Source organism: Macrosteles quadrilineatus, unplaced genomic scaffold (assembly GCF_028750875.1).
Source record: "Macrosteles quadrilineatus isolate MER2022 unplaced genomic scaffold, UCM_ALF_1.0 Scaffold_1__1_contigs__length_201487025, whole genome shotgun sequence".
In the NCBI taxonomy this organism is placed as follows: Eukaryota; Metazoa; Arthropoda; class Insecta; order Hemiptera; family Cicadellidae; genus Macrosteles; species Macrosteles quadrilineatus.
This window is the reverse complement of record NW_026542594.1, coordinates 66,732,888-66,755,348: the sequence shown is the minus strand read 5'-3', so window position 1 is coordinate 66,755,348 and position 22,461 is coordinate 66,732,888. Positions and strand designations below refer to the sequence as shown.

At 35.4% G+C, this 22,461-nt stretch overlaps 2 protein-coding genes across 2 annotated transcripts in view; one reads left to right on the top strand and one right to left on the bottom strand.

Annotated features, from left to right (window-relative positions):
- LOC128983463 (integrator complex subunit 2) overlaps nucleotides 1–1,732 on the bottom strand; it is a 78,256-nt gene extending 76,524 nt beyond the window's left edge. Inside the window, exon 1 of the mRNA XM_054402760.1 lies at nucleotides 1,220–1,732. Within this exon, the coding sequence (XP_054258735.1) occupies nucleotides 1,220–1,503 (284 nt within the window). The 5' untranslated portion in view covers nucleotides 1,504–1,732. The remainder of the gene's footprint in view (nucleotides 1–1,219) is intronic.
- A 3,714-nt stretch (nucleotides 1,733–5,446) lies between these two features.
- LOC128983462 (uncharacterized) overlaps nucleotides 5,447–22,461 on the top strand; it is a 50,552-nt gene continuing 33,537 nt past the window's right edge. Inside the window, exons 1-2 of the mRNA XM_054402759.1 lie at nucleotides 5,447–5,634; nucleotides 21,978–22,093. Coding sequence (XP_054258734.1) covers nucleotides 5,448–5,634; nucleotides 21,978–22,093 — 303 coding nt within the window. The 5' untranslated portion in view covers nucleotide 5,447. The remainder of the gene's footprint in view (nucleotides 5,635–21,977; nucleotides 22,094–22,461) is intronic.

Below are 22,461 nucleotides of genomic sequence, written 5' to 3'. Positions count from 1 at the left end.
GCACAAGGTAGGGGTTTTGAAGAGGTGGAACAGAAGCTGACTATGACTCTAAATGAACTTTCCCAGTACTATGACACAAATCACCTCAAGCCGAACCCTGCTAAGACCCAAGTTTGTGCCTTTTACCTTTGAAACAATAGAGAAGCAGGCCGTGAGTTGAATGTGAGGTGGCGGGGAGACCGTATTCAGCATTGTCCTACACCCAAATATCTTGGTGTCATACTGGACCGCACACTGACATTTAAGGCGCATTGTATTGCGACAAGAGTCAGCGAGGAATAATATCATCAGGAAGCTCACCAGCAGATGCTGGGGTGCTAACCCTAATGTCCTCAGAACCTCAGCTTTAGCGCTCAGTGTGTCGGCTGCGTAGTACGCTGCACCAGTATGGAATGCATCGTCACATGCAAAAAAGGTTGACATTGCAGTCAATGACATGGCTCGGATTGTAACTGGGTGTTTGAAACCAACCCCAGTACACAAACTCTATCCTATCATAGGGATCGCCCCTCCATCAATCCGACGTGATGTCGCTGCCGACGCAGAAAGAACTAGGCTAAGTTAAGCAAGAGACAGACCCTCGTCGCCCATTACACGGCCACCAACCTGCAGAGCGACAGCTTCGGTCCAGAAAGAGCTTTTTATCACGGAACGAGCCCTGGATGGATCACTCTCAAGCAATCGGGTGGCAAGGTGGGAGGCCACGTTGACTAACCATCCCATACCAGCCAGGGAGGAACTGGCTCCTGGTGGAGGCCTTCATTACACGGTGTGGAAGACCCTAAATCGAATTAGGGTCGAGGTACCAAAATGCAAGACAAACATGCAGAAATGGGGTCTCTTACCAAACGAAGAAAACATCTTGTGCGCATGTGGTGCTGTTCAGGATCCTGGCCATCTGCTGATCTGCACACGCCTAGACCAGTCTTGCACATTAGATGATCTTTTACATGCGAATGACAAAGCCATATCTGTAGCTAATTTTTTGAAAAGCGAAGTCTGATTTCCGGATAGGCTACAGAAAGTAAGTAGGCCTAGCTATAAATCTAGGCTAACTGAGTAAGTAGAAGATTTTTCTAGCACTTTTAAAAAACGAACGAATAAAATAGAAGTTAGTCGAAAAAACTAACGAATATTGCTATTTGTTAGAATTTCTATTCAACCGTTATTCCCAAGTATGGATACAAAATAGGTAGGTACAGCAAAGTCAAATTCTTACCTCAACATTTGTTCCTTTTTTACATCTAATTCCAAACCATGAAAGTCTATGGAAAGTAAAGCCACGATGGTATTTACTAATTCTATTCCAGATAGAATTGTTAGTATTTGCTTTCTTCCATCTGTGCATTTTTTTGTTGAATCCATAGGTGATATTAAACTCATGCGAACTAGACATGGTAAAATTGGCCTTATTTCTTTAGCTGTACACTTTGATAGCTGTTCGATGTCAACAGTTTGCAGAGCTTTGAACACCTTAGGAGATACTGTATAGTTGAAAGCCATTTTCTATAAGGCTCAAGAACAAGAAATTATAAACGCTGATGGTGGGTCAAGGCTAGACTAAGACTGTTAAGCTTGAACTTAAACCAATTACATTTCGAAGAAAACCTTTGATTTAAGTGTCACATCCTTTATAATTTTAGAATTAATTTAAATTGTAATGTTTACAATATAGCTAGGTTATACAAATAAGCTCGCGACATTTTCCAGAACTCGAGCCGGCCATTAGGCACTTGGCTTGGCACTCTTGGCAGTTAACTACTTAACCTACAAACTAACTCTACCTAAACAAAATACAGTCTACCTACACTTACACTACAACGGGTCTGACTTAGGGGAGGTACGAATGAGGCATTAGTTCAAAATTCCTCCGTGAACAGCGCTGTAGTAGAGAGTGCATTGGCAATTAAGGTTTAGGCCTACTAATCGCAAAAATAGTTCTGTTCATAAAATTAAATTATAAATGCCTCAAATTCAATTTTATTATTTTTTAATTATAAAATTAAACTATCATAACCTAACCGAACTAACCAAACTTGCTGATAATGAAATAATATAACAAAAGTTTAGTACAGTAATAGAAAAAATAATTCTGTTTATTAAATAAAACTAGAAATTGCTCAAATAAAATTTTATAATGACTTAATAATAAAATTAAACTGTCATAACCGAACCAAACCAACCAAACTTGCTGATAATAAAAAAATCTTTGGACAAAAAGTAAATGTCACCAGCGGGATTTGAACCCGGGCCTTCAGCGTACAGGCCCGGCACGATAACCATTAGACCACTGAGGCCGACGTCTATGCTATACATCGTTTTGTTACGATAATGGCGTTCCCTCAGCTAATAAGAAGCCCACTAGCTGTCATCGTAGCCTCTTCTATACCTCCCCTGAGTAAATACCCACTACAACCAACAGGCAACAACAACAACACACACACACACACACAGACACAACACAGCTGCCACTGCACTGCACTGACTGAACAGCAGTGTTGCCACCTCATGATGTGATTTTACCCCCAGGGCTTGGTTTAATTACCCTAATATAGTATACCCTAAAAGTTATTTTTTAATGCTATCACAGACCATGGTCACAGACACCAAATCACTTCAGAAAATAGAAAACAGTTACGGGGAGTCGGTTGACCCCCTGGGCAAAAAAAAATCAATTTTTGTATTACTGATATTGTTCCCCTGCTCATTTCTGTTAATTTGAGACCTAAAACATTCAAATATATTCAGTAGAAATTGAGTTATATATTTTTTTGTAAATGGATGACAATTATGTTTCGAAGACAATTTGGGCTGCTTCATACACACTAGCACCATAGATAAAACATACTCCCTTAGTAGATTTCTCATCCTTATGGAACAGCTGAAGACAATATTATTGTTAGTTCATGTACGGTTTATGTAGAGGTCGTGTTTTGTTTACAATTTGTTTCCCGTTATTACAGCCATTTAAAACCTCGTTTAACCAAATAATACGATCTAATCATAAACAATAACTTGCCCCCTGGTTATATAACCAAACAGTAAAGCACAAATCAAGAAATTAACCCTAAAATAATGGAAACAAAGTTTCATCGACACTGGCGCCTTTGTGTCACGTACATGAACTAGACACGAAGAACGTGCTTCAAAATTTACAATGGGATGAGAAGTCTACTTGTGTTGGTTAGTCTATGCTAGCACACAATGACTTTAGATCAGTAAGATTACTCATAGATTATTATAGTATCGCTTATTCTTTAGTTAAAACAATATACAGTATTTGATTTTGCCTCGTTGGTAGCACTGCATGTCAAAATTAGCTCAGTGGTAGAATAGCCTACAGTCACAGCTGTGAACTGAACACAATAACAAATTAGTTTTGTTTTGGTTTTAAGTTAGTGATACTTACTTATTTACTCCTTCTTCATATTTTACCCAGAATGGGGATAGATTGCGTCTCACAGAAAAATAAAAACATTCCTTTTACACGAAAAAAAGAAGAAAAATAATTCAATACTTCACTATACTTCACAACGTGTAGATAAAATATACAATGCAATTTAGGATTCTCATAATGACGGGAACGCGCCACGGGCTCCCGACGACGCAGACTCCCGACGACACAGACTTCCGAAATGTGACGTCACGGCCGACCACCCCTCTCTCAACCTAAGTGGAGTGGGGGAGAGTCGTTGTGGCAACGCCCCCCGGTCCAGCCGAAGGCTTACCCTCAAACGTAATTCTCTGTAGCAACTCCCCCGGTCCAGCCCAATATTGAATAGTACAATATTGAAATATTCTATTATTGAAAGCATTAGTTGTATAAAGGCGATAACAATAGGTTAAGTCGTTCCTGCGCATGAAGACTATCAATACTACTCCTGAAAGCCGCCACACTGTCGCAGAAGAAGTTGCCAAATCTTTGAAGGCGAGACATCGTACTATTTTATTTGATGCATAGTTTGTGCGGTTGGGTTGTATTGCCTCACGAACAGGTCGCTGGATCGGGTAGATGATGGTGACTTGAATAATACCAAGCGCAGGATGTCAGAACAGTCAACCTTGCCATTGAGGATCTTGTGTAGCAGCACAATGTCGGCAGAAAATCGACGGCTTGCAAGAGACTGGAGCCCCAGATCCCGAGAACTGTCTTCAGTTGGAACGTGCCGATAAAGAAATCCGTTCCTGACACTAACCATATTCTTATGAATCTTCTTCAATACTTCAATCAATTCAATCAATCAATCAATCTGAATGATCTTCAATTAGATAGGGCTCCACACTGGTGAGGCATACTTCAGAATCTGGTACGTGCACCAAATGCACAGTACAAGGCCTTCAGAGCCAACATATCACTAAAATGTCTCGAATAGTGGAAGACAAAGCCAAACATTCTATTTGTTCCTCTGCAGATGTGAGTTACGTGGGACTCATGTCTTAGTGAGGGTGTCAAAAATGACACCTAGGTCACATACCTCCTGAACTCGAGTTAGGGTACTGTGTAGTCAAATGTTATAGAAGAATGACAACGGTGGAAAGGATATCACTTGACACTTCTTGATGTTCAGTTTCATCTGGCACCAGTGATCAACTATGCGGAGTTCTTATTGTATCCGTTCCGTATGCAGTCGTCTGCGGAAGCCCAGCGAGCCAAAGGCGAGTTTTTGGATATATAGCCAGGGAACGCTACCGTTTAAGATCATGGTGGAAGGAAAAAATATAGGTGTGCTATTCCTCTCATATGCTGACGTCACCCAGATTGCAAAAAAATATAGTATATTTGTTTTGGTTTGATTGTTATTATTTTTATAAATTTTTCTACATAGTGAAATGGCGATTGCAGGCTGAAATGAAATGAAAAACGTCTTTATTTAGCCAGCGTTATTCAAAGAACGGTTCTTTGTTTTTCAATACAACTGTTGTCAAACTAAACGTAATTAATCAGCTTATACTAGACTTATTGCAACAATACATTTTAGATCAACTGGGTAATTAATTGGTATAAAATACACCTTTCAAACCCCTTTTAAACCTAGAGAGGTTTACTGATTTGAGGTCAGTTGGAAGGGCATTGTACGTCATAGGCTGACGTCAGCATATGGCGGGAATAGCACACATATGTGTTTTCATTCTACCATGCCACATGCTACCGTGGTTTAAGATTCCATTTTTTTATTTGGTTAATATTGGGTTTAAATTACTGAAATAACAAGAAACAAATTGTAAACAAAACACTCCCCTAAGAACACTGGGTGGAACTAAAATTACAATTTTCTTCAGCCAATCCTTAAGGATGACAAATATACTGCTCTACCTTAATGAGGGAGCTATTTATGATGAAGCTAATATCTGCTCCCAAGAGTAGTCTTTAATCGATGCCTCTTTAGAATGGGAAGGGTAATTTTGGGTTAAGCATGAGCGGCAGTGGTACCACTGTTTCAACTATCATGTATGCCGCGATAAAAACAGCTGCCAGCACCCTCTCGATCTATTGCAGATCTTTCATCTCATCTTCCCGGCTCGGAAATAAACAATATTGTTCGTATTTGCCAACCTCCACTTTTATCCGCAAAATGTCTTATCAAATCGTTGAGAGAGGAGCACCGAATTCCATCGATTACAAAGTCTACTTTAGTAAGTACGGCCATTTTCGTTATTTTGTTGTTGGATCAAAGTTCACTACTTTATTTAACCATACAGCCCTAGCCTATCCTAAATGTCATGTCTCACGCCGCTTTGTTATTTAGGCCTCAGTTACAAATTTGTTTCCTATTGAGTTACCATTACCATATCACCGTATATTTTTTATGTTAACTAGAGAAATTTGAAATCAACATGATTTCCTGAAAGAGCAGACATTTTTCATCACCATGTTGAAAATGTTTGGTTAGGTATGGTTTTTGAACGCTATTAATTTTACACTTAACAGCTGATTCAAAATCTAAATAGTTTGTTAACTCTCTCGAAAAAATTCACAGGATTATTCCTTGGGTTAATACATGAATATTTTACATCATAAACATGGGTCGCCGGAGCCTCGTTTTCCGTCTGTCTGTCTGTATGTGTTTTTTTTTTAAATAACCTTATAACTCGAATTTGAATCGAGGTACAAACTTTAAAATTAACACACTTGTGTATTTTAAGGTGGTACACAAACATGCAAAATTTCATTTCCTTGACTATAGCCGTTTCAAAATGGTGGCCATCTAAAATCTTTGACCTCAAATTACATGAAAACCGCTAGCCTAGAGTTACAAAAAAAACACAAGAATAACAAAATGTAGGAAATGTTATGCCAAATCAAATGACACATAGATCTTAAAGATCGGAAAACAAACAGCTGAGTTATTAATTTTTTAAATAATTAATAATTTCTTTACTGGCTTTTAATATTGTTATTGTTTATTCTTTAAAATCATCTGATCCTTTCTAAATTGTTACAACAATGTAAGACAGCTGGTTTGCCCTAACAACAACATTTCCTAACTTATTTTTACCTTAACTATTGAGATCTGTTTAAGGCAGCGAACACATAACAAAATAGAAGCGCTACTCGGAGCGCAGGAGCGTGGCAGTCTTACTAGCCGGCAAAACGGACAAAGATGGCGGCGCTAGCCTACCTGTCGGGGAAATAAATATGTGCACTCGAGTTTGAGCCTAAATATCTCAGAGATGAATAGTCCAATTTTGTTAAAACAAAAATTAAATATAAGCTGGTTTAAATACATTTTACGTGGTAACAATAAAAAAAAAATCCGTTTACCAGAAAAATTTATATTGTTGAAAGATCCTAAAAAGTATCCGGTTTTAAGAAACTCTGCACTAACACTAAAGTTTAAAATTTAATTGTAAACAAACCACTGAGCCAATCGGCCTGCCAGTTGCGGGAGAAATTTTTGTTTACAAATATATATCTTTTTAACCTTTGTTAACCATTATTAATCTGTCATATTGGTGTTATTTGTTGTGTCACGACAAACAAGATGATATTTTGAACGAAATTTTTAGCGTCTTATTAACGATGTTAGCATACGTTTTAAAAATAAACATCAGCATAAAAACTATCGTGAGTAAAAATTTTTAAATGCATGGAACTGTTAACAATAAATCTACCAATAAGCCATCCAAATTTCAGAAAGATTGGCTTAGTGGTTTGTTTACAATTAAGATTTAAACTTCAGTGTTAGTGCAGAGTTTCTTAAAAACTGGTACTTTTTAGAATCTTTCAACTATAAAAATTTTTCTGGTAAACGGATTTTTTTTAAATTGTTACCCCGTAAAATGTATTTAAACCAGTTTTTATTTAATTTTTGTCTTAACAAAATCGAATAATTAATCTCAAGAGATATTTAGGCTCAAACTCAAGCACATATTTATTTCCCCGACAGTAGTCCCGGCGTGTGTAGCGCGCTAGTCGTCTGCTATGTTTGATGAGAATAGTGTAGATATAAAGTTAATGATATTAGTGTAAAGGAAAACAATGTAATTGAGGACTTGACGAACAAAGTACTTTGACAATGTGTAGGAGTAAATTTGTTTCCAAATAGTACACACATTTCTCAGGATATGAAACAATATGGACAAAAATCATTTTTGTTTAGTACCTAATTAAAATTATTACTCAAAAATATTTCAATGTTTAGTTCGCTACTACTGTAAAATCAGTAACGAAAGCCTTCACAAAAATAAAATCAGGCAACATCTCAATAAAACTGTAATTTTTCTGGGACAGTAAATTGAGTGTAATTTTACAAATATATTTGGGAAGTTTAATTTAACTTACAGAATTATCTTTAGTTTATCTTGGATGATATTGAAAGCTAATTAGTCTTTAAAAAGTTGTGCTAAACGGTTGAAAATTCTTCATAGACAATATATTTGAAAATTTCTTTAATACATACAATATTACAGTACAACAGTATAAAACATTAAAACACTGCACCCTAAATGTATAGACGACGGCCCGGCGGCGCAGTGGGCGTGGCGCGGAGCAGCGGCAATGGATCCCTTTTGTACCTGATTTTAGCGAATTTCCCTATAGGGAAGTAGCTATTACCGTAGGTGGCACGGTAAGACCTAGACCCGGGACCGATTTACTTTTTCATTTTGATGTCCCCAGAGGCCAAAAACACTATTCGTTCAAATTTTTATATATGTATATATATATATATATATACACCATATAGACTTATATATATATATATATATATACGTCCGTGAACGCGATAACTTGAGTAATTTTTGTCCGATTTTGATGAAATTTGGTTTAAAGGTGTAAAGCGAGATAAACTTGAATGAGTTCGCGAACCAGCACGATCGGACCATGGGAACGGGGCTTTACGGGGGGGTTTTATGGGGTAAAAATTGGTTTTTCTCACTTTTGACCCTCAAAACACAAAATTTCCCGATTTCTCTTTAGACCTTTTTAAAGAGCTTAAAAAAACAAATAATTTAGTATATAAAAGTATTTTTGTTCGATTATTAGTAACGGAGAAAATTAAAAAAATTGTAAATTTAAAATTCACATGTTATTCTTATGGAGAATATTGTCAAATGTTGTAGTTTGCTTGTTTATGGATATATTTTGATCAAACTTGGCAAATTTATTTATTTTGTACTAAGCTATCAATATTTTACTCAAAAACACACTTTATTAGTTTCCTTGTAGCAGCAAACCTAGGTACTCGTTAAACCTAATGTTATTAAAATATAGGCCTATTTAACTGAAAATCAATTCAGCAGACAAATGGAAATTCGCTTAGTCAGCAGCTTGCTGCGGCGGGGGTATTTTAGAAAACCGAACATGATAAAAATTTTTGGTGAATCGGATAGTTAAATTTGGTTATTTATCCACAACTTTCCCGCTGACGAAATTTCTCTGACCAAAAAATAAAAAATTTCCTCGCAATACAACTTTTTCATGTCTGAATCTGAAAAATTAAACAACATAAGTATTAAACATATTTATAACTCAATTACTATAATAACTTATAATTTTATATTAACACCATCGTTTTCCTCAGTATCATATCTACAAGTGTGCAAAATTTCAGAATTTTTTGTCAACTATTAATGTTGTTTAATGATCGTGTATTTGTCGCGGGGTTTTTAATGCGAACTGAGCTCGCGGGTCTTGGATTCAGGCTGTATGACGGACCAAGATGGCGGATTTGGCCACACTTTCAGTGCATTTGGTTAAACGCAGTGTCCTCTCTATCATTATTATTATTATGTGCTCGCTGGTTTAAGGTTATGTCAATGTACTCTGTATCAGATGATTTTAATGAATAAACAATAACAATTAGAAGCCAGTAAAGAAATTATTAATTATTTAAAAAATTAATAACTCAGCTGTTTGTTGTCCGATCTTTAAGATCTATGTGCCATTTGATTTGGCATAAAATTTCCTACAATTTGTTATTCTTGTGTTTTTTTTGTAACTCTAGTGGTTTTCATGTAATTTGAGGTCAAAGATTGTAGATGGCCGCCATTTTGAAACGGCTATAGTCAAGGAAATGAAATGTTGCATGTTTGTGTACCACGTTAAAATACACAAGTGGGTCAAATTTAAAATTTGTACCTCGATTCAAACTCGAGTTATAAGGTAATTTATAAAAAACACATACAGACAGACGGAAAATGAGGCTCCGGCGACCCATGTTTATAATGTAAAATATTCATGTATTAACCCAAGGAATAATCCTGTGAATTTTTTCGAGAGAGTTCACAAACACCCTGTATAATATTAAAGAGATAAAATCAAATCTTATGTAAATGATAAGTTAAATGGCCTTAATCAAATAAAAATATAGGCATATAGCACATCAAAATGAAGCTCAGAGTGTGTTGATTTGCCGAAAAGTATTGATGTGAAAGAATTCTCTTAGGGCTCAGCTCCATAGGCAGATTTTCATAGGGCTACGCCTTACATGTTTTAGAAGTTTAAGATATTCGATTAAATTAGGCCTAGTGAACAACAGCTGGTCTATGCAATTGACGATAGTTTGTTTATTTACATTTCTCTTTAATTATTTTATTTTTTAGCCTAACTTACTTTTGTGTTTTAAAAGAGGTGCGGTAAATTATTCACATTGATTCTATATCTAGCAGTTTGTTACAAGTGAATGCTTTAACCCTCCGAGTGAGTGCTTTAACACACCCGCCGTGGTGTTATGCGTTGCTTTTGCAACACACAAACATCGTTTTGAAGGTTCTGGGACTGACTGAATCAGATTGAACTGGATCAAGATTGGTATCGTTGTTTTCGGCAGATTCTGAGCTTTCTCCTGACGTCTGTTTCTAGATGCTTTTAATTTTAGTTCCGAAAATATTGTAGCAGACGGATGACGTGCGTATTTGTAAACAACTTGGTTAACCTCGCATTGATGACTGATGTGTTTTATTACGTTCATCATTGTTTTAGTGTTAAAAATAAAAAGTAGTGATATACGTAGTGCATTATAAGAATGATTTAAGTGATTTTGAAGGGCTGGTTGATGATCCTGAAGAAGTAGGTAGTGGATATTGATGTAAATTGTCCACCAGATTCCTAGCTATGGTTAGGCTATGCATTCTTAGCTAACGCTAAATGTATGAAATCTGTTTTTCACCCATAACTTATTTATTTGCAAACCTACTTCCTTAGGCCCCTATTAGACGAGGTAGCCTGGCGATGTCGCCAGCGACCCTGGCCACCAAACCTAGTAGCCAGTTGAGTAGCTAGAATTTTACCGCCGTTACTCATTTTTTTGTGAGTGCTTGTCTTGTACTTGTACTTGTTATGAGCTGTATGTTTACAGTGAATAATGAGTGATTATAAAAGTCTTCTCCTTCTGTTACTTCTGAAGAAAAGGAGGCAAAGGAAGAGAAAAATATACGTTCATCCAATGCTCGAAAGGGTTATATTACACCCTTTTTGATAAGCTCTGTGCGGACAATACAAAATGTTTCAATTATTTTCGTATGTCACAATCCAGATACAGATAAAGACATCTTCCATAGATTCCATATAGACATATCCAATACAGATGTAGACATGTTATCAACTGAAGTGAACAATTCACCCACTAACAACACAACAGAACGCAACACAACAGTGTGCAAGTACCCCCGTGATATGAACCATTGACTATAGTCAATGTATGAACTGACCGAGTGGCGACGTGATACTGGCGACCTAGTGTAATAAGCTCCATATGCTTCAACGCAGCGTCACCAATATCGGTAGCCAGTCGGTCGCCAAAGTGTGGCTGCGTCGCTGGCTACCCTCGTGTTATAACATCCATAAGAATCAATGACCATTGACAAGCTGAGTAGCCAGTTTGGTCGCTGGCGACGTCGCCAGGCTACCTCGTCTAATAGGGGCCTTATATTATTATATTTTTGGAATCCTCATAAAATTTTGAACAAAGTGGCTATTTTAAAATATTTGTAGACCTATTAAAATATTTGTTCTTGCAGTTGTATTGAAGTAGTAGAATATGTTAAATATCTAGGATTGTTAGTTGATCATCATTTAAAGTGGGAGCAGCATGTAAAACAACTTTCAATTAAATTAAGGAAAATAAATTATGCTTTATATCACTTAAGAGACAACATTAGGAGTGAGCATTTAAAAAAGGTATACATCTCCTGGTTTGAAAGTGTGATGTGATATGGAATAGTGCATTATGGGGGTACTTATCCTACCATATTACAACCTGTCATCACGAACCAAAGACATGCACTGAGGACAGTTTTTGGATTAAAAAAATATGATAGAGTTAGTTATCTTTTTGAACAAGAAAAGCTTTTAACCTTCAATCAATTGCACGTATACTGTTTGATTATGTTTGTTTTTAAATATCCGTACATGTTTAATATGAAACCTGTCAATAGAATATCTCGATCAGCACAATATTACTTGTTAGCAGAAAGTTTTTTTAAAAAGGAAACTAGTAGGCATCAGTTTTGTTGTCTTGGTCCAACATTTTTTAATGCATTTGTAAAAATGTTCGGTAATGAAGTTTATAATGATAAAAGGTCTGTGATAAAGTCAAAAGCTTTGTTGTTTTCTATCAATCATAATATAGCATAAATAATCTGTAACTTATTTTTAGCATTGTTTTAGATAAATAAATATTTATATTTGCATGTAGAATTATTGTCTTTCTAAAAACCGTGTTCTTATTAAATTATTCTAAATTGTTTATTTATAACATAAGTGTTATTTATATGATTAAAACTGTTGCAATAGGAAATGTCTACTCACTGTTATGTAAAGTGACAAAGAAGAAAAAAAATGAACTGTTTGCTGCCAGAAAATGAAATGTATTACAGTAGTAAAAATGTGTTTTTCATCCCGCGCGTGCTTTGCATGGCACATGGGATTATGTATTTCATTTAAAAATTGCATGAATAAAATTGTTTGAATTGAATTGAATTGAATTGAAAACCTATAAATTATAACAATTTATTGAGCACAAACATACATTTTTTTCATTTATTTTATAATTTTTGAAAAATGTTAACCGCACATAAATTGTAGAAAATTTTTTTGTAACGTTTTATATGTTATATTGAAGCCTATAATTTTTCAAACAAAATGATATATAAAACAGTATAATTTAAAGTGTTTTTAAAGTTTCTAAGATACATTTTAATAAAACCCTGCGATTGCGCAATAAATGGGCCGACATTAATACCATTACTATGGACACTTGGAGGGTTAAAGTGTTTGAAAGACGATGAATATGGGATGACAAAACATGTCTTTTGGTCGCCCAAGAGTCGTCGTGAAAGAGAACGGCGAGTTCGTGTACAACCGTACCCACCTCGGCCACCTCAGAACGTGGTATAAGGTATAAGGCCCCGCTGCTTTTAACATGCCTTTTGATGAGAACTTTTCAAACTTGGGCCCTTTAAATGAAATTATGTAGACATTTTAGTGCACAGTATTTTAAATATGAGAAATGTAGGAATCATTATATAGGTATCCTTTGTTTTCATTTAAGTAACATTTGGTGCTGGCGTTAAGACATCCTGAGGGTAATGGGCCCTATTGTTTAACTGTATGTGGACAGGTCCATCACTACGCGGGTGATCTCTATGCGTCAGGCCCTCAAACTCTTTGAGGACAACTTTAATGAGTTAGATTTTGCAGGAACTGGGAGACACAAATAACGCGAGGTTGTATAAGAATAATCTACACCAAGTTATGCCAGAGGAAAGTGTTGTGCACTAAGGTAGAATCAACCAGTTATATTTTAGCATTTCATTAATTTAATGAAACATTAACCCATAACACGTAAGGCGGAGCCCTTAGGAAATCGGCCTGTTCGTTAATATTAATAATTTTAGGCAAATCTACACAATCTAAGCTTCATTTTTATGTATCATATTCCTATATTTTTGTTTAAATAATGGCCTTAAACAGTTAGGACTACAAAGTATTTGACTGTTTTCTCTTCAATAATATAGTAGACAATAACAAAATATACTTTCCGATGATCAAATATATAAATATTTAGTGAAACTTATCTGTTCTGAATTATATTCATTTTTAATCGACTACTTGATTTCCGTGCGTAGGACGGGCCTACAGCTAGTACCTATTTAATTAAATACTATAAAGTTACTAGTGGCATGTAGGGACATAAGTAACTAAAAAAACTAAAATGTAAAACAATGATTATGCTTATTCAAAAAAAAACTAAGAATCAAATCATCTTTCATGCAGCAGATCTGAAAATTGTTTATCATTTTATATAAACTTAGTGGTTTACACCTACATATAAACTGCTCTTAGAAACAGTCTATTTGAAGGGCCTGAATTTTCCAAGGCGGTCTAGAGAGATGCCTGTTGTATGTGTGCGCAGGGCCGGTTTAACCCATACGCAAACTACGCGGTCGCATATGGCGCCACGAAAAAAGTGGTGCCAACGAGACACAATTTTGTTTTTCAGAAGACAAAATTGGAAACAACTTTACTGACAAGTGAACCACTTAATTTAGTTTTTTTTCGCTCAGAGTTCAAGTATCGAAAGCACCACACCAAAGGCATTTATTCTGTTTGTACCAACAGCACTTGAAAATGCATATACTTGTACAGCACATCAACTCAAGGCATTGATTTACAGTTTCGATTTGTAGTGAACTGACGCTCGGCAGCGTACAGCGCGGCGCCTGAGTTTATAGTTCTATATTCTATGGTTTCATTTCATGACTCATGCTCGAGATAAGCGTGCAGCTCCACTTGTCACAAGAAACATCCCCCTCCCCTCTTCCCCTGATCACTCTCTCCTCCTAGAGCAGAGCAGTACCACAGACAATATAATACTTTAATGTTCTGTTTACTTGTTTATGGCTTATATTGATAAAATTTGGCAAATTTATTAATTTTAACCCTATACTAATGACGTATGGTCAAAAAACACTTTTTACCTTCCCCGTAGCAAACCTAAGCACTCGTTAAATCTAATGTTATTTAAATTGGGAATAAATATGTCTTATTTATGGAAATATTATAGTAGAAACGTAATCACACAAGTTGAAATTTGCTTAGTCTGCAGGTTTGCTGCAGCGGGGGTATTTCATGTTTTCTACATGATTAATGTATTCAATTAAAAATTCCTCTCTTGTCATCTACCTACACCGGTTTTTCATTGTAGGCTAATAGGCTTTAAAAACTTAAGTTATATCGTATCCAAGTTAGTTTCCTGTAAAAATTGATTTCACATTTAGAAATAAATCGTTAACTTTGGGTTTTGCTAAAGTGTATAAGTGTAAAAATGTTAAATTTCTGTGAATAATAAACAGTACCTAGTTGAAAAAGTCTTTTATTGCATGTATTCTTCTAACCTAAACTTATAAAAAAGTTCTTCCCAAAAATTTTGGGAAAACAATTTCACAAATAGGGGTAAGTTATATTCATGGAGGTGGGGTGGGGGGGATTCTAGGTGGCGCTGATTCGGGTGTTCGCTTAACTCTGAAAAATTTCTAGAACTGGCCCTGTGTGTGCGTCACTTGGTCTGTGGATATGATGCATAGTGATGTCATTTGATAGTTCGCAAACCTGTTTTAGCGAATTTCCCATATAGGGAATAAGCTATTACCGTAGTACTCATGGTAAGACCTGGACCCGGGACCGATTTATTTTTTCGTTTTGAGGTCCCTAGAGACCAAAAACACCATCAGTTTAAATTCATATATTTATATATGTGTCCGTTAGCACGATAACTCGAGCAAAAATCATCCGATTTTGATGAAACGAGGTGTTAGCCCGTCCTACGTACGGGAATTCAGTAGTCAGTTAAAACAGTGTACAATTCAGATCAGCTAGTTTACACATATAAAGACAAAGTTTCTTGCAGTTTTAATGTGAAAAATCATCTTGTGTTGTGTGACCAAATATGTTTTTATTCCATCATAGGCCTATACGATATGCATTTTAAATCCGATAATTTTACAATAAAACAGCAATTCTGTAATTTTTACGATGTGAAAAAGCATTGCAGTGAGATTTGCAGCCGATTTGCACAGACGCACACTGATTATAAGTAGCCTACAGTAGAGAGAGTAATAGTGTGAAGTGTATAGACCTAGTCAACGATACCACCTTCCATAGCATACCTGCCTCTTCCATAATTATTATCACCACAATACAACTACTATATACACAATTTCCAGTGGGTCTGAATAGAAACGACCTAAAATAAAACGATAATATCCAATAAAATTCACAGTACACATAATTTAACTTTGGTGTCCTAACATCAAAACTAATCGTCACACCTATCCTTTATATCAATTTCACTGCATTAATTGCTCAATAAATAAGTGTAAACAAAAAAAGTAAAAACAATAACAGTTTGTTTTGAAACAGCTGTTTGGTTCAAATAACATGCATTTGAAAAAAAGAACATTTTTCACATATAGCAGGAATATAAAAAGTAAACAAGCTTGTAAAGCTAATGACGTAATTGTCAATGTTTATTATCCATACCGTTATCAGTTCTATCCTTGATAATTACCCACCCTCATTGAATAAATGTACATCGTAATTTCCCATATTAGTTAATTTAAACTACAATATATTCATAGTTGAAATAAAGGTGATATTTTCACGTTTGGGGGCGCTGATATAGGCACCCCCAAACGTAACCACGACTGAACACGATTTCATAAAAGGATAGTTCGTCTAATTGCAGTATCCTAGGTCAATGTTGACGTTGTGTTCAATCTATGTCATCCATCTGTCTATCTTTGTATAAAACCCGGCTGAGGTTGTGGTGGTACTGTAATTTAAAATCGTGATTCCTGATTATTCTTGATCTTCTGTTTATGACATCAATATTTCCGGGCCTAATCCAAACAAAGTTAAAGCAGACAAACATTAATTGTAAACAAAAAGCTACCATGAAGAATTAAAACATGTAAACAATGTTGTTTTCTAATCTTTCCTTGAAAAGTGGAGCAGTAAAATAATTTGCATTTATCCTTTTTTATTAAGACTCGTGTACAGAGCCTCGATTTGTACTGTTGTTTAATTAATTTTGGTCTAAACTATTTTATACTGTGGTCTAATTATCTCTACTAATCTTACTTATTTCCTATAATCAATGACAAAATAAGAGTAAATAAAATAACTTCATAGCTCCATAGTTTATATTAAACCAGCTGTAGTTAAAACAAATTATATTGCTCTAAAACAAATCGAAGATTACAAAGATTGCTTTAAAAAATTATTTGAACATCCTAGTATTTTACTATGTATATTTAATTAATCTGTCATCCTCTTACAGAAGAATTGAACGTATCAATGATTAGCATTACCAAACATTACATATGCTACGCAACATTACACATAGTATAAATGTCAACCCTAAGTATGTCTTTACATTTTTATCCAAATGCTGAATTTGTGACACAAAAGCTGAATATTTACAGCTGTTATGTTAAGCAAATTATTTTATGCCAAAAGCTACTGATGGTACCATTAGTCTGTGCTCGTAGTTGTAACAGCTGTCGTGTGGATGCGGGGAGGTGAGGGGGCTCTTTTCTAAAAACATTAGTCAGTTTTGCTGTCACATAAAATCGCTGTCAGTGTTTATTTGTTTGTTTACCTTTTTACTTGTAAACAGTTCAATGTTTTGTTTGTGATATTCTTAACCTTTTTTCACGTTTCGTTTTTTTTCTTAATTTAATATACACACACACATTTTTTCTAATTTTGTACCTTTCATTATCATTATTAGGTGTACAATTTGAGAATCCTTCTAATTATGTTACAAGATGAACATAATAACATAGCATAACAACAACATAATTTAAACAAAAAATCGGAACCTCAAGTCGCAATTGGAAGGCCAAGTTAATAAAGGTGACTATCCTTCTTAGGGATTAGAAGAATGTGACTGCTCCCACCGAGGGAAAACGTGTGAAAACAAACAAAATACCCATAAAATTGCTGAAAAAGACAAAGATTTCACGTCAGTTCTAAACTACACCACAAAAAGGTATGACCTAAGGGCCTAAATTAGTATTTGACGTCAAAATACTGAAATATGAGAAATGTGAAAGAATGAGAATATGTGAGTTGGATCACTTCATGCTGATCGCTCATTTGCTGAAGTAAAGTGATAAGAAGATCGGGATCTTGGATTAGAGGAGAAAATAAGAACACGAGAACGATTTATTTATTAACCACGACCATTCATAGGCCTACTGTCTCGTTGAAATGTGGAGTTCTATCGCTTATGGGTTACTCGTTGACGAGGACGGTTGTAAAATGAGTGGACTTTCCTAATTTACTGATTGTTGCTAAATTTATAACCTTTGTTGTTTGGTTATTTTCACAAGGTCTTAGTATAAATATGTTTGTATACTTAATTAAAGTCTATAATCATCTTATTAACTGGATGCTTTATTAATTCATTTACCCATATCCAAATGTAACTGAAGGATTATTTTTTGTTCAGATTTCAAAAATATAAACCACTTTGACAAATCTTGTAAAATTGACGACTACTAAAAGACTTCTTTAAGCTAATGACTGATTTTTATCTAACCGTGGCTGTATTATCATAAGCATATAATATCAAACTGAAAATAAATATAAAACACCAGTAAAAGCAAATGTAGGCCTAAATAGTTGAATGATAAAAGTTGATTAACAAATTTTAGTTTATTAACTATTTACAAGGTAAGGCCTGTATATATTTTAAACGAGGTCTTCAATGTCACTCATATCATCGTCTTCTTCGTCACTGCTGTCGCTGTTTCCTACTGATATGACCATTGATTCCACGAGGTCGTCGATCCGCGGCTCAGCTGAAGCATAATTATTTTCAATAGTTTTTACATGGTCGCACTTGTTTTTCCACTCTGTTGCACCAATGATATCAAATTTTTCCTGTGCCAATGAACGGATGCTCTCGAAGCTACAATTTACGTTACTGCTAGCTACGTAACCTTTTACTTCAGCCCAAATAAGTTCTATTGGGTTTAGATCTGGGTGGTAGGGGGGGAGACGAAGAATAACATGGTCAGTACCCGTGAGTAGTTCATCAATTTCATATCGAATGAATCTTGGTTTGTTCAGCAGTACAAGCTTATACAACTCGGGAACCAGCATTTCGTTTGAATATTGTATTCCATGTTTGGTTAGCCAGTCCTTCATTTCTTGTTTCCTACTATTTGATGTGGGTGCTTTGTCTAATTGCGCATTGTGATAAGGTGCGTTATCTACAACTATCACGGACTTCGGTGGTATGTTCGGCAGAAGTTTCTCTTTCATCCACTTGATCATGGTTTCCTTCCTGACATTGTCGTGATAATCACCCGTGGTGCTCGATGCCTTCCACATCGTCAATGCGTTAGGGACAAAACCAGCTTCACTTCCTGCATGAATCATTATTAGGCGTTGTCCTTTAGAAATGGGTACACGCATTCCCTTGGTTGAGTTGTCAGACCACGATAGACTTGAAACATGGCTTGTTAAAATATATGATTCGTCCATGAAAATAATAGTACGACCCTCATTTCTGAAACGTTTGACTGCTCTCAAATAAGAAATTCTCTTTTCCCGGATTTCGTTTGTCTCAATCAGCATTTTTCGGTTGTTCTGCGTTTTCCTCCATCTGAATCCAAGCTCCTTCAGAATTCTCCTAAGGCTTGATTTTGATCCTTTGAAATCTATCTGTTTTTTTAGTTCCTCGTGTAGTAAAGAAACTGTTGGTAGTATTTTATGTTGAATGTGGAACTCATACACCAAGCGTCTTATCAAAGCCTTATCAAAATCATCCACTCCTGTGACGGGCCTTTTTCTGCTTTCTTTTAACTTACTAGGAGTACAAAAACTTTTGTTGCTATCATCGTCATCATGTATTAGTAGTGCTTTAAGTTCGCCATTAATCTTCGTTATGACTCGCTCCGAGACCCCGATTGCCACTGCTGTTCGGGCGCGAGCTTTTGCCAAGGGAATGCTTACAGCTTTATCGTCAGCCTCTTTTTTCATAAACTGGTAAACATTGCTTACTATTTCCCGACTCTGTCCGTTCAGCGTCCTACCCTTCAACTTACTTTTCACTCTGTCACACATAATTCTATGTATGCCGAATACGTTAAAACACAGTATTAAACAAAAACACAGTTAAACTAAACTAATCTTTCCGTTAAACACACTCTGCTATAATAATATTTAGAAAAGAATATAAATATTTACTTTTTTCAATCATGTGATTCAATTAGAAATTCGATTATTCCAGCTAGAAATTTTATAGACGACTATTGGTGTGAGTGAGACCATAATGGAGTGAGTGAGCCCAAGTTTTATAGAATGGCTAGTAGCGTCAGATCCGCGCGCACAGACTAATGACACTGTCTGTAGTTTAGAATCTTAGCGTCGGCTGCTAGATTTTTTAAAAATTAAAACTTAATTTCTAAAAAACTGGGACCCTAAACTAAAATTATGGCTTCGACATTCCCTAGTTCTCAAAATTATCTTTCTTTCGACAAAAAAATCATGAAAATCTTTCGAGTGGTTGATTCAGAATCGTGAAATAAAAAAACACTGTTTCGTTTTAATATTATAGATTTGGTACAAACTTGTAAACCTAAGTTTATTCGAACGAGTTCGCGAACCAGCATGATCGAGCTACGGGAACAGGGGTTTATGGGGGTTTTATGGGGCAAAAATTGGTTTTTCCCATTTTTGGCCCTAAAAACTTAGAATTTAGCATTTTCTTTCCAAACCATTTAGTAGAGCTTAAAAAAAACAAATAATTTAGTATATTTAAGCGTTGTTATGCGCCTAATGGTTACGGAGAAAATTCCAAAAAACTGAAAATTTAAAATTCCCATGTTATTATTATGGAGAATAAGTAAACTGTTCTAGTTTGCTTGTTTTTGATCATATTTTGATCAAATTTGAAAAATGCATTTATTTCATACTCAACTACTAACATTTTACAAAAAACACCTTTTTACCCTCCCTGTTGTAGCAAACCTATTGTACTCGTTAAACTAATGTTATTTAAATAGGAAATAAATGTGATATTTTAAAGGAGACATTTTAGTGTAAATCCAATCAGGCAAACGGAAATTCGCTTAGTCTGCAGGTTTGCTGCGGTGGGGGTATTTTACTTTGCTGCATCACTGGCCCGTGGTCTGTGTGTACTCTGAACCAGGGGACACCAGGTCTAGATGAGTAATATTAAAATGTATACCTCGGTCCATGGCAATGACCGTAGCGTTGCATAGACTATATTTGGTAATTGTTAGCGAACGTATTAAAAAGTTTTTAATAAGATAACATTTTCCCAGAACATAGCCTAGAGCCTAGAATTAAGATATATTTAACAATTTATTTGATAATCATTTGAGCCGTTTTTGAAATAATTGTGCTCAAACGGTACTCGTATTATAGTTTATTAATTATCGATAATCCGTTTGTTTTAGTAAACAAAATCATCCTCCATGTAAGTAATGTACTATAACTTTTTAAAGGGACAAAGCCTAAGTACTTTTATTACCATGAATGGAAGGGGGCATCTACATAATACCCCCGTTGCAGCAAACCTGCATACTAAGCGAATTTCCATTTACCCGGCTTGATTTCTACTAAAATATTCCCTAAAAATTTACAGATTTATATCCTATTTAAATAACATTAATTTTAGTGAGTAGTTAGATTTGCTGCTACGGGGAAGATGTTGAGATGTGTTTTTTCAATTGAAATATTGATAGCTTAGTATGAAATAAGCCAAATTGCCAAATTTGATTACTTAAAATATATCCATAAACAAGCAAACTAGAACAGTTTATTTATTCTCCATAAGAATAACATGGGAATTTTAAATTTACAATTTTTTGAATTTTCTCCGTAGTCAATGAACATTCAAAAAAACTTCAATATACTAAATTATTTGTTTTTTTAAGCTCTTCAAAATGGTCTAGAGAGAAATTTAGAAATTTAAAGTTTTTAGGGGCAAAAATGAGAAAAACCCATTTTTACCCCATAAAACCCCCCATAAACCCCTGATCCCATGGTCCGATTATGCTGGTTCGCGAACTCGTTCGAATAAATGTAGGTTTACACGTTTGTACCAAATTTCATCGAAATCGGGTCAATTTTGCTCGAGTTATCGCGCTAACGGACACATATATAAATATATATATATATATAAATATATATATATATGAATTTGAACGGATGGTGTTTTTGGCCTCTGGGGACCTCAAAACGAAAAAGTAAATCGGTCCTGGGTCAAGGTCTTACCATGAGACCTACGGTAATAGCTTATTCCCTATATGGGAAATTCGCTAAAAAGCACTTATTCACATCGTTTGTAAAATTCCGTCCATTATTAATAAAGGGGAGGTATTTACAAGAAATCACCTTCCCATATTAAATGTGTAGATGTTTAGCAAGTGTTTGGTACCTTTATTGTGACAATTTTTGGAAACATTAAAATAATAACTTGTCTTACAATTTTCAGAAAAGAATAATGATGTAATTTCGCCATTCCACGACATTCCACTTTATCAAGATGAATCCAAGAAAATTTTCAATATGGTTGTTGAAATTCCAAGGTGGACCAATGCCAAAATGGAGGTATGGATGTACTTATAAGTAGTGTATTACAATTTACAAACATGCTTACACGTGTGTTATCAACATCCCAAGTACAGTATTTAAGCAAGGCGGATCTAGAACAGTCACAAGGGAGGGGCGAACCAGGGGGGTCTAGGCGTTCAGGGGTACCCCCCCCTCCCGAAAAATTTGTGTAAACTTAGTCTCCAAAATGGCAGTTTTATACAATTTCTTTGTCTAAAGTTAGTGTGACTAATTATTTTATGCAATGTGTATGCACTACCTACTGTATTACATGCAGAATTTACTCTGTCACTATCTTTTATAACAATCATTGCGGTTTTAGACCCATCTTTAGACGGTTTGTCCATGGGCAGGCTTTGTATGTT